Here is an 11,720-nt window from a genome sequence, read left to right as displayed (position 1 = left end):
AGTTACTAGTGCGATGTCCTGTCAAGTGTCTAGTCGGGGAACAGTGTAACGCAGCAGCGTCATCCCCTTTTAGAAGACTGTTTGGACAGTTGAATGGGAAAAGGAAAAGGGAAATCACGTACCGGCCATCATTGCTGCGACGGTGGGCAGTGAGGGCAGAAGATCCCCCAGTCTCGCATGGCTGCTGCTTAACTACCTAGGTGGCTGCCTGATGAACTAGGTACCTACCTAGGCACCGTCTATTGTACCCACCTACATAGGTTGGCTTTCATAGATAGGTACCTAGGCAGTGCTGATCACCCTCGTGGACTGCGGGCATGCCGAGGGTCAAAGAAATAGGTATCTGCATGTTCCTCAGTCCCATCCCATTCTCTAACTCGTGCCACCAGCAAACTAGAACGCATGGGAAGTCAAGTTATGCATTTACAGAAATATGGTATTAAGAAGGAGAGAAAGGCGTTTAGTAAGACAGATGCAACTAGATTCTATAATCTGATTGGACGTGCTGAGGTCGTCATCGGATATGTGCGGATTCGTAAGTCAGCGAGCTGTGCCCCACAGCTTCGTCAGGCCGATCTAGCCGTAGTCAGTATGATGCAGCGAGGCGCAAGAGCAAGATCTACGTAAGCTGCAGCCCCTGCTGAACCTATGAAGTCCCGTCAGCCCAACATTTGTTGGACTGGTGGAATCTTCTCTCAGAAAACGCTTTAGGATCTCAATTTCTCCAGCAGCTGAGGTCTCAATCTTGAAGAGTTCAATCCGGCGGGGGCCAGTCCTTTAGAGGCCAGCAAGTCCGAGGCGGACCTTTTTAAGCAGAGATGGACACACCGGGACACTCTGTCGCACTTGAAAAGGCTCAGCTGCAGCAACATTCCGAGGCCACTCGCCAGCAATCAGAACCGGCGCTGACACCGACACCGACACCGACGTCCCTGGGAGCCGCATCAGGGTTCAGCGGCGCCAACCAGATCCTGGATCTGGACATTGAACGGCACGCCGACGGCAACCATGACGCCAACGGCGTGCCCACCCCACCCCCATACTCAGGCCCATCCAGCAGCTCCCAGGTGACGCTGGCCACCCAGCGGGCCCCCCGGAGCGGGCCGCAGAAATACCCCGGCCTCCCGCTGCTGGACTACCGGCTATACTCGCCGCCGCTGTTCGAGCTCTCGGCGGACCGCACAACCATCAAGAGCACGGCGCCATACCTGTCCAGCAACGTCAGCGCGCTGGTGTCGCTGATGCGCGCGCAGTCGTCGGTGCCGCCCAAGCCGCAGGTGCACATCACGGGGCGGCGCGGCAGCCACAAGGTCGACTTCGCTGTCAGGCTGAACCTGATGAGCCTGCTGGTGCCCGAGGACCCGCGCCGGCGGATGGACTACATCCGCTGCGTGGGCGACGGCGAGGCCGCCATGCGCGGCGGCCTGAGGCCTGCGGCCGAGCCGTCGGTGGGGCCCGACGGCGGGCTCGAGGAGTGGGCGCGCCGGTTCATCGAGGACCCCGGACCCGTCAAGAGCTTTGCGCTCGAGCGCGTTGTCGCTAATATGGATGTTGGGTGGATCGAGGGCCAGATCAGGAGCATGATCGCGTCGACGGATTACAAGGGCGTCGTGTCAGTCTCGTTCCCTGTCACGCACGCAAAGGTGGTGGTGCAGAACCCGGATAAGGTGAACAAGTTCTTCACCTCGGTCACGACGCTCTTCTCGGGCAAGAGGAAGTACGAGGTCGCCAAGGCGGTGTGGCCGTTCGCGACGCACAGGAATGGGGAGCCAGACCGGCGGTGCATCGTCCAGAGCGAGGAGACGTGGTGGAAGGAGTGGAAGGACCCGATCAGGTATGCCATCGCCACCAAGCGCCACGGCTGGGTCACCAACGAGGACAAGCTCGAGGCTATAATGGAAGGTGTCGGGAAGGGCTTGTCTACTGTTGACTGGGGCCCGGAATACTGATGCGAGGATGTGGGCGCTTGGCTTGATCTTCACCCAGCGTATTTGCTTCGCATGGCGTGTTTGCTTCGCATGGCATATTTGCTTCATATGGCGTATTCTCTTTCCACACTGGACCTTGTAGGGCAACCATTTCACGGCGTTGGAGTTTGGTGGTGGGCGGGTTACTTGGTGAGGATTTCTGGCGGGCGAAGAGCTCATACATAACTTGGAAATCTCATCAAGTTGGCAGATTATAATTGTAAAACGAGGCTCAGCGGTCTCAGGAATGCCAATCATCTTCACAACTATCTTCGCCTATACTTGTGCCCAACTTCGTCTCTGATCAATTCCATCAACTGCGGGTCTATCCTCATGCCCCTGGCCGGCACAGCCCAGCATGGGAGGCTGGTGAGTCACCGGCCAATATTCCCAGGTAATTAGCTGGGCTTCATATGAATTGATTCAGTGTGATTCACCATAGCTGCTGGGAGTCACCCGCCGCAGTTGCTAGGCGTAATTTCAATTGAGCTTTGTCTGATACTGCAGAGGAAGTTGTATTTTAATAAGATCCCCAATCATCCCCATTCTCTGAGAGTGGTCATAGACAGTTTCTGTCTGCCAGCAAGCGTTGTCTTTTCTCATTGCTTCTTAATTCAAGACTTCATTACAAGCTGCCATCGCAAGGCAAACGGACTGCATAGCACGTCCACCAACTACCTCATCAAATCCGAAGAAGCTCACCTCAGGATCAACAAACAACGAAACCACGCCATGGCAGCTGCCGAGACTTTTTCAGACTCTGGAGCTATCTCCATCAACTCACACGACACGGCTCTATGCTTCATTCCTGATCAAGATGATTGGCCGTCCATTGATCGATTTCGGGCCCTCTACGACAAGGCATATGGGAACTGGCCGCCGCATGTTAACCTAGTCTACCCGTTTGTCCGCCCGGATAGTCTGTATCGGGCAGCCAAGCTTATCCAAGACGGACTGCAGCGTTGGAAAGAGGAGAGGGGAGAACCGTCGGTGCACATTTCGTTGAACGCCGCCGATGTCTTTACTCGTAGGCATGATAACACGCTCTTCCGATGCGACAGCGATAGCGAACGTACATCCGAGATCAACAAGTTGCGGCGGACTATCCTGCAGTCGTTGGGACATCCCGAGGGAAATTATCGTTTGCACATGACTGTTGCCCAGAGCGAGGATGTCAACTCAAGCGCCCACAAGTTCCTGCTGAACAAAATCGGCCTCATGCCCACTCTACAGTGGGATGCCGGCACAATATGCGTCCTCGTCCGGGAACGGATGCAGATAGACGGCAGTGCGGTGAGCCGGATGAAACTATGGGGCATAATCAACCTGTCCACGGGCTGCTCCCTCACACGCCACGCGGAGCCTCGAGGTTTCTACGAGACGGGATGGGCAGCTTCATCTTCGAGTAATGGGGGCGAGGCTGGAGAGAGAGACCAGCTCCAGACCAGGCCCCCTTATTATCTCGACGACGAGACCAGGTTGTGGCAGCCGTTTTCCTCTTCGAAGCTGGATTCCACTGAACCGCCCAAGGAGCTCGTTGTCTCCAGCTACAATGTCCTGGGTGAGTTCTCCTGGCCACCTTCGCAGGCCAGGTACCCCCTTATCATCAAGAACATCCTCTCGGCGCAGGCATCGGCCGACGTACTAGTGCTTCAGGAAGCGACCGACGATTTCCTGTCCTACCTCCTCAAGGACGAGGGTGTCCGCAAGCTGTATCCTTTCACGTCTCACGGACCTCCCGACCAAGCCGACATCGAGCCGCTCCCGAGCCACCTCAATATCCTCGTCCTGAGCAGGTGGGCGTTCGACTGGGAATGGGTGTCCTTCCGCCGAAAACACAAGGCCTCCATCGTTGCCAGGTTCAAGGACATCGGGAAGTGGGAGGGCCAGGTGTTCTTGCCCACCGTCCTCGCAGCCGTTCATCTGACCTGTGGCTTGACGGACGGCGCCATAGCTGACAAGAAGATTGACGTCCAGAGGATTCTGAAATATCTGTCCAAGTCATACCCGGAAAACCCATGGATCCTCACAGGTGATTTTAACCTTAGCACGTCCTCCTTCTCAATCGACGGGGCCTTGAGGAAGAAGGCGATCTCGGCTCACAGCGCCGGCGTCCTAGCCGGCTTCGAGCACATGTTCTCGCAGGCGAAACTTGCCGACGCCTGGGCTGTATCTCGGCTTGAGGACGGCGACCACTCCGGCGGGGAGCAGGGCCAGGTCCAGAACCAGGGATTGGCCCAGGACGTCGTCGACGGCGAGCAAGGCGCGACGTACGACCCGACCGTCAACGAGGTGGCGGCGGGTATCGTCGGAAGCGGCTACAACATGCGCCCGCAGAGATACGACAGGATTCTCGTGCGGGGAGAGGGCGCCCTGGCCATTTCGCGCTTCAACAGGTTCGGCTTTCTCAAGGAGAGAATCAGCAGCGACGAGGGCGCCGAGCCCACCTATGCCAGCGATCACTGGGGGGTCCGCTGCGTCATGACGGTCCGACCCGCCGAGTTGGATCGGCTCTCCGACGAGGTCAGCAGCCTGGTCGTCCCGGTGCACCCGATGCCTGCCTTGGGACGACTTTCGGGCGATGGGGCTGTAGAGGACTGCCTCGAGGAACTCGGCCTCTTCCCGTCCGAGGAAGAGGTTGAGAAGCGACAGTCGGTGCTCGATCTCCTAAAGCGAGTCTTGCTCGAGACGCAAGGGGGGGGGTCAGGGGACAACCCTTCCTATTCCAAGTCACGAGCATCCGTCATTATTGTCCCCGTCGGTTCGTACGGACTGGGCGTTTGGACCACATCATCGGATATCGACTGCCTCTGCATCGGGCCATTCAGCGCCAAGACGTTCTTCGCTCTCGCAAGCCAACGGCTGAGGAAAGCAAGCGGCGGAGGAGTCAAAGTCCTGCGAAGAGTCAGGGCGAACACCGGCACGATGCTGGAGCTTGAAATCCTGGGAATCAAGGTGGATCTGCAGTACTGCCCCGCGACCTCCATCGCCGAGAACTGGCCCCATGCCTTGAAGCTGCCCCTCTCGAACCCCATCTGGAGCCTGCCGGTCCCGACCTTGTCCAAGCTCAAGGCCATCCGCGACCTTGACTACCTCCGGCGGTCTGTCCCGGACCTAGACAAGTTCCGCGTCGCCCACCGGCTGATCCGGGCCTGGGCCGTGTCACGGGGCATCTTCTCTGCCAAGTTCGGCTTCCTCGGCGGCTTCCACATCTCGATCCTGCTCGCCCGCGTCTACAAGCTGCTCGCCCACGACGCCGGCTCCGCGGCCTCTCCCGCCCTCCCCGTCATCCTCGCCACCTTCTTCAACCACTACGCCTCCTTCGACTGGAAGAGCAAAATGGCCTTCGACCCCTTCTTCCACAGGCAGCGCCTCCCCTACACCCGCACGGCCCGCGAGCCCCTCGCCATTCTAGGCTACTTCCCCCCGAGCCTCAACACGGCCCACGCCGCCTCGGCGCTGACCGTGCGCACCATCGCCGAGGAGTTCAAGCTAGCCGACGAGCGCATCCGCCGCTCCCCCCGGGGCGGGACGTGGACGCAGTTCCTCCGCGACGGCGGGGGCGGCGGGGGCGGCGGGGGCGGCGTGGCCGACTTCCTTGCCTCCTACGGGACCTACGTCCGCGTCGACCTGCAGTACTGGGGCGCATCCCTCTCCAGGGGGATCCAGCTCGCCGGCTGGCTCGAGAGCCGCCTCGTTATGCTCCTCGTCGACCTCCACCGCCGCCTGCCGGCCGTCCACGCGCGCATCTGGCCCGCGCGCTTCGTCAGGGAGTCCGCCTCCGCCGCCGCAGCGGGGGAACAACAACACCAACAAGAACAACAGCAGCAGCATCAGGAATCTGCCGAAGCGGCCGGCTCCTGCGAGTACCAGGGCCACTACCTGATCGGGCTCGACCGGGCCGGCGGGGACGTACAACCAAGGATCTCCACCACCACCGCCGCCGCCGCCGACGTGGAGGGGGAGGGGGAGCTGCGGTCCGTCCTGCGGCGGTTCGAGGAGCAGATCCGCGGCGACGCGCGATACTTTGACGCCCGCAGCTGCTGGGTCGGTGCCGACCTCGTGGAGAGGGGCAACTTGGACGAGGACATGGTCGTCGACGCGCGCGAGTGGGGTGAGTACGCGCCCGGGGAGGAGGAGACGGATGACGACGATGACAATGACGAGGAGGGGGAGGAGGAGGAGGAGGAAGAGGATCGGATTTGGGGGACGGAAGGAGAAGAGGGGGACGGCGATGACGACTACGCGAGGAGAAAGAAGAACAAGAAGAACAAGGGCAGGAAGGGTGCGCAGACGCCGCCGCCCCTCCCGAGGATGGAGCCCGGGAAGAAGCTCCGCACGGCCGCGGACGTGATGAACCGGCTGAGGTGGGACCCGGGCCTGGACAGCGGCGACTACGTCGTCGGGTACGAGGACCGTTTCGTCGGGGCGCAGGAGAAGGCGCTCGACGCCTGGCGAACCGAGCAGACGGACGAGGAGTTCATCCCCCAGCACCGGATCCTCTACTTCAAGCGCAAGACCGACGGCGTCCTTGTGTGGGAGAAGCGGACGAGGAAGGACGACGTGTTTGGGAGTGGGATATAGATGGACGGGGGGGACTGATTGTATATATATGTGTGTGTATTGTATGACGTATATGCATATTTGTGTATACATAGATACACCAGAGAACATCATCCTCGCGTCCCACCTTGGATCCCCACGTTCCATACTTATCATGTCTCGAGCACCGATAGCCCATCGTCTCCATTCTGGAAGGCCAGTTGCTGCCTCAAGATCCGGGCCACTATCCCCTTGCAAGTCGAACCCTTCGGTCAACAGCCTGGTGCACACAAAGAGAGAGAAAGACCTTTGACCGAACCGGGGGTATCACATCGTATTTCGTCGAGACTGGATGTATCCTTTACATCTTGTGTGTTCATCACCCTCAATCAGCCCAACCAACCCTAATCCTTCGCGCCAACGCTCCCCCCTAATTCCCACTCCCACGCAATCTTCACTGGTACTTCCTTCCACCTCCAAACCAATCCACGAACAAACAAGAGACTGAAATGCCACCCTCCCATCCTTCTATCTCCGCACCGGGATCACTCCAACACCACCCGTCTTGCTTTTGGAATCTTAACCTGCATCTCTCCGGAGGCCAGGTTCAACGAAAGCGACAGTACTGAGGTGATATAAAAACTGGGAAACAGAAATGCAGCAGAACCGACGCCATGTATAGTATAGAGAGAAAGCACTGAGCACCCGACCTTGTTTCCTTTAGGTCTCGTTGACAAGATTCACCCACGTTTTTTGGTATAACGTCGCTTTTGGCCCGTTCTTGCATGCAGACTTGGACAAGTCATCCTCGCGCGTATCGGGCTGCTGACCTGCGTACATCAAGTCATGTTGCAGTTGAGGGTATAGAGAACGGACATCCATCGTGCAGGCGTGATGAATAAACACGTTCAGAACTGCAGAGGCAAAGAAAAGAGAAAAACAACAAGAGGCAGCAGAGTAGGAAACAGAAGCCAGAACAATCAAGGAAACGCGAGTACAAATAGCTGAGCAAATGCATCATCAAAGCAGCAACACCAGCACACAACCGGGGTATTGTACGCCAGGGTATATCCAGCCGTAGGGTATTTCTTTTTTTCGCTTACGTAGAATGGAGAAGGACGCCTCCGTCGTTCTAATACTCTTTGAAGCGGGGGGAGGGGAGAATGGAAATCTAACGGAAAGGTCCCAAATGGGGACCGGGGTATCCTGAATTCGTAGAATGAGACGTTGAAGGACGCCCGCTGTCGGCGGACTGTCGGGTATTGTGGCGAGGGGTGACATCGCCGGGTTGCGGGATGGCCAGCTTGTGGTCGGCGCCGTTGCCATTGCTGACAAAGGCGCGGGCCGGCCAGGGGTTATCCTCCTCGGGGAGGTTGACGCCGCTGTCGTTCCAAGGGTTTCGATCGGCATTGAAGCTGCGAGTGGATTCTATGGAAATAAGAGACGACTTGGACACGTTGCTCGAGCCCTTGAAAAGGGAGTTGTTGGCAGAATGAGAGCTATTCTTCCTTCGGTCCAGGAAGGACGAGATGGTCGACATGCTGCCTGGCTTGCGCAGCCTGTCAAAGATGGTGCTCCTCTCACGAGCGACATCGTCGAATGACGGCTTGGTGGGCGAGTCGGTAGCGATCGATGCCGGAGCGTGCTGTAGGAGCTTAGAATCGAAGAACGGCAGCGAGTCCTCAAACGTATCCGACTTTGGACGAGGGAGGGAGCCTCGAACAACGACCGGCTCAACGCCGCCAGTGGTGATCTGGGCCTGAAGGAAATCGATCGCATCGCGCAGCTCACCGGCGTGGTTGCGCGTGAAGGTCCACAGGAGGGTGACGGTTGGACCCCCCTCTTCGGTTCGTTCCTCTGCAATCTCATGGACCGTGACATCAACCTCATGCTGCTTCTTCAGCTTTGGAACAATGCTGTGAACAAACTCGGGAGACTCGAGGAATTTGATGAGAGGCGGAGACCGAGCGAGAACAAGCTCGTGGTTGTCAGGAACCATTCCCTGCGTAAGAAAAAGTCGTGCTGTTTAGCCACGGGTCTCGGCAACTGCTTTTGGATTGGACTTACCAGGAACTCATCGACGCACATGGGCACCTGCCACTGTGGGCCAGTAATAGTGACTTCGTCGCTGGCCTGCTCGGTGCTTGGGAAGACGATCTTGCAGTTCCACTTCTTCTCGAGCGCCTCAATCTCGGCAAGACGAGTAAGGAGTTGGCGATGGTACAATCGGTCAACATTGACAACCTGGGCCGTGACCTCGGAATCCTGCTCGGAAATCGACCGGTTAGACGCTGCTGTTTGCTCATGGGGTTGATGGCATGGGAACTCACAACTCGGTCCACCATTTCCAGAATCTCGGTCTTGACGAGCTCGAGATTCTGGGCGTTGCGAGCTGGCGTGCGGCAGATGACGTTGTCGACACGGTTGTCATCATCCTCGCGGCCCATACCACCTGCCGTCCATGTTAGCAAGGTGCCGAGACAGACCGAGAGACAGAGTCTCGGACAGGCGGGAAGGCGGCACTCACCACGATCCATGGCATTGGAGAATTTGACGAAGACGGAATGCTTCTTCATGATGCGCTGGATGTGCTGGCCGCCAATGCCAATGATACGCTTGTGGTACTGATCAGGCACGTGGAAGGAGATGGACGCGGGCATTTCCTGTTCAACCAGCCCCAAGCCCTGCTTCATGGATTCGTAGTTCTGGGCCACGACGTCGATGTTGAAGTTATACTCGCCAAAATTGTCGAACATGATCTGAACATTGCTCTGCCCCATGATCTTGTTGATCTTGCCGTTCTTCTTGCCACTCACAAATTCCTTGTGCTCGTTGGCCAGCTCGATTTTGACACGAATCTGGTACTGGGACTGCGCGACAAACTTGATGTGGGAAATGACCATCAGAGCGGACTTGACGGCCTCGTCGGAGCCGGTAATGGCAAAGGTTAGCTTATCGAAGCAAACATCGGCATCAGAGTTGGCACAAATATCGCCGAGCATCGTGCGGATGTCGTTCGGGCTTGGGAACTGTCGAGTCTCGGGCTGCGAGATCCACCAAGACGACGTGTAGAACTGACCAACCTACAAGTCCGAGGGTTAGCGGCGCATCTCTCTCACAATATATCCGGATCCCTTCCTTGGTTAATTCTTACCAAAGCCATCAATTCCCGAACCGTCCGTTCAGCGTGGAGGTTCTCGGTGGCCTGGACCCTAACGGCGGTCTGCCTCGAAGCCAGAGGCGGGAACAAAATAAAGGTGCCGTTAGCTTCGAGTATCTTCCGGACCTTGTCCATCCGGCTGAGCAGGATGTTATCGATCTTGGCCGACGGAAGCGCCACATCTTTTACATAGATACGCAGCTGGTTGAAGACCTCGCGCAACTTGATCTTGGCCATCTCGATACTCTGAGGGTTCTCTCCGGTGATGAATATCTCCTGGGGGTCTCGCCGCTTGGCATTCGGAGGGCAGTAGCGGTACATCTGAGAGAAAGGTGGCGGGAAGTAGATGGCAGTATTGGTGGTCGACTCGATGAGCTTGATGTTCTTCCTATTACGGCCGCACACCAGCTGATGGAGGGACAGCTCCAACTTCAGGCCATCGACAATCCTCCCAAGCTGTTCAGTGGTAAGCATCAATCTCGCTCGCCTGGGCAATTGTGGAACGGATATCCGCATACCAATCTGTCAATATGGATCAACACGCGAGTCTTCGCGTGCTCCGAGGACAAGAGGTCGCCATAGATGGCCACTCGCCAACGTTGGTCCCTTCGCAGTTCCACATCGCCATTCAGACCATCCACGACAGGGGTCAGCTTGGGGCCGAGCAGGAAGATGTCCACCCCGCAATACACAGATATGTCGTCGAGAACATCGGTCACCGGCTTCTTCAGCACGCCCGCAGCGAGGTCGCAGACGAGGTCCCCCTCGACATCGACTGTAGTGCAACGCTATTCGTCACACAAAGTTTTTAGCCACGGCAGAAGAGAGATAAAGAGACCACGAAAAAGCAGGGGAACCTACGAGAGAGAGAGGCGTCTCGTTCAAGATGGTCTCCCTGGTGTTGTGGACCATGTCGGGCGTGCCGGAGAGGCACACCGTGGTCACCTGTCCTCGGGCATGCTTGGGTACGGTTGAGAGAACATGGGCGTCGATGACGAGCTGTGTCTGGGATATCTCCTTGCATATCTTCCTCAGATGGGCAAGGTTATGGGCATGTACAGGCAGTTCGAAGACGGGTACGTCGTCGGGTGCGTCTTCCGGGTGCGTCCATCGCATGACGGCGTCGGCAGTGGCGTAGAGGATGTCCTCGGTGTCCGGGCCGGCAAGTTCGGACGCGAAGGGCACGTTGAACGAGTAGTGGATGGAGGTATCGACGGGTTGGGTGGGGGTTATCGGAGGGGCGCCCTGGGGGGTAATCTTCTGGTGAGGGTTTATGCCTGGCATGCCCATATTCGGTCGCGACATGCCGAAGTTGGGGCTCATCCTCTCGGACCAGTGACGCATGTTTGCCAGCTTATTCATGGTGGACGATAAGGGACGAAGGAGGGACTGAGGAAGACCCAATCAAGATACGGGGAGCATTCGAAGGAGAGAAGAGAAGACAGAGGGGAAAAGGCAAGGGGTATCTCAAGGTCAGAATATGAAGAAGCCACAGAGAAGGGGAAAGGAAAGGCGTTGTCGTGTGCTCTTTTCCTCCGTGGGACCTGTAGGTGCGCAGAGGAGGGGGTAAAGTTGGAGGAGCGGCAGCAGTGGGAAGAGAGCGAGAAGGTTAAGAACTGGATGGCCGACTAACCAAGTTTGGTGGAGAAGAGGGAATGCAGTGAAGCAGGGAGAGAGGGTGGGCTGGTCCGTGCTGATTTCTAGTACGTGAGGGATGTACTGTGCATTACGTGACTCCTCGAGGTCGAGGATCGGGCTGTGCTGGAATCCATCAGAAGCTAAGAAGTAACGATGGTCCAAACCTGGCGGCAGCGGTACTTCTGGCCCTGCGGAAGAGGCCGGGCTAGTCCCAGTTACCTCCCACATACATATATATAGAGTTAGACCCTTTACAATCCCAGCTGGCCGCGAATTTGCGAATAGGTATGTACCCTACCTACGCATAGATGGAGCGCTGCCCTAGTACGTATGTAGCATAATTGTCGAATGATGCTCGAGCGATGAGATCATGTTGTCGCCCTCTGGGGGAAGAAAGGCGACGGTGGACGCAT

General features: G+C 57.4%; 3 protein-coding genes across 3 annotated transcripts; 2 read left to right on the top strand and 1 right to left on the bottom strand.

Annotated features, from left to right (window-relative positions):
- The first annotated feature begins 723 nt into the window (after positions 1 to 723).
- On the top strand, positions 724 to 2,355 carry QBC33DRAFT_87370 (uncharacterized protein). The gene is made up of 2 exons (XM_060433145.1): positions 724 to 2,117; positions 2,179 to 2,355. Exon 1 carries the CDS (start codon positions 819 to 821, stop codon positions 1,947 to 1,949), a length of 1,131 nt encoding a protein of 376 aa, XP_060282969.1. The 5' UTR covers positions 724 to 818; the 3' UTR covers positions 1,950 to 2,117; positions 2,179 to 2,355.
- Positions 2,212 to 6,903, top strand: QBC33DRAFT_492712 (uncharacterized protein). Its single transcript, XM_060425498.1, has one exon. It carries the CDS (start codon positions 2,700 to 2,702, stop codon positions 6,549 to 6,551), a length of 3,852 nt encoding a protein of 1,283 aa, XP_060282968.1. The 5' UTR covers positions 2,212 to 2,699; the 3' UTR covers positions 6,552 to 6,903.
- A 585-nt stretch (positions 6,904 to 7,488) lies between these two features.
- Positions 7,489 to 11,493, bottom strand: QBC33DRAFT_87345 (KH domain-containing protein). Its single transcript, XM_060433144.1, has 7 exons — positions 10,531 to 11,493; positions 10,188 to 10,457; positions 9,664 to 10,125; positions 9,037 to 9,592; positions 8,840 to 8,961; positions 8,577 to 8,774; positions 7,489 to 8,511 (listed from the first exon to the last, which is right to left on the bottom strand). Exons 1-7 carry the CDS (start codon positions 11,029 to 11,031, stop codon positions 7,681 to 7,683), a joined length of 2,940 nt encoding a protein of 979 aa, XP_060282967.1. The 5' UTR covers positions 11,032 to 11,493; the 3' UTR covers positions 7,489 to 7,680.
- Between the last annotated feature and the right edge of the window lie 227 nt (positions 11,494 to 11,720).

The sequence above is a fragment of the Phialemonium atrogriseum genome (assembly GCF_030411735.1).
Source record: "Phialemonium atrogriseum strain 8032-3 unplaced genomic scaffold QBC33scaffold_14, whole genome shotgun sequence".
Lineage (NCBI taxonomy): Eukaryota > Fungi > Ascomycota > Sordariomycetes > Cephalothecales > Cephalothecaceae > Phialemonium > Phialemonium atrogriseum.
The sequence above is the reverse complement of the archived record's forward strand: the minus strand, read 5'-3'. Positions and strand labels throughout refer to the sequence as shown.

Bases quoted from the DNA above. Each gene is read 5' to 3' on its own strand.
- QBC33DRAFT_492712 (XM_060425498.1), top strand. From the start codon at position 2,700: ATGGCAGCTGCCGAGACTTTTTCAGACTCTGGAGCTATCTCCATCAAC.
- QBC33DRAFT_87345 (XM_060433144.1), bottom strand. From the start codon at position 11,031: ATGAATAAGCTGGCAAACATGCGTCACTGGTCCGAGAGGATGAGCCCC. The intron at 10,458-10,530 runs GTAGGTTCCCCT...TGTGACGAATAG, and splicing joins ACGAGACGCCTCTCTCTCTC to CGTTGCACTACAGTCGATGT. The intron at 8,962-9,036 runs GTGAGTGCCGCC...CATGGACGGCAG, and splicing joins CTCCAATGCCATGGATCGTG to GTGGTATGGGCCGCGAGGAT.
- QBC33DRAFT_87370 (XM_060433145.1), top strand. From the start codon at position 819: ATGGACACACCGGGACACTCTGTCGCACTTGAAAAGGCTCAGCTGCAG.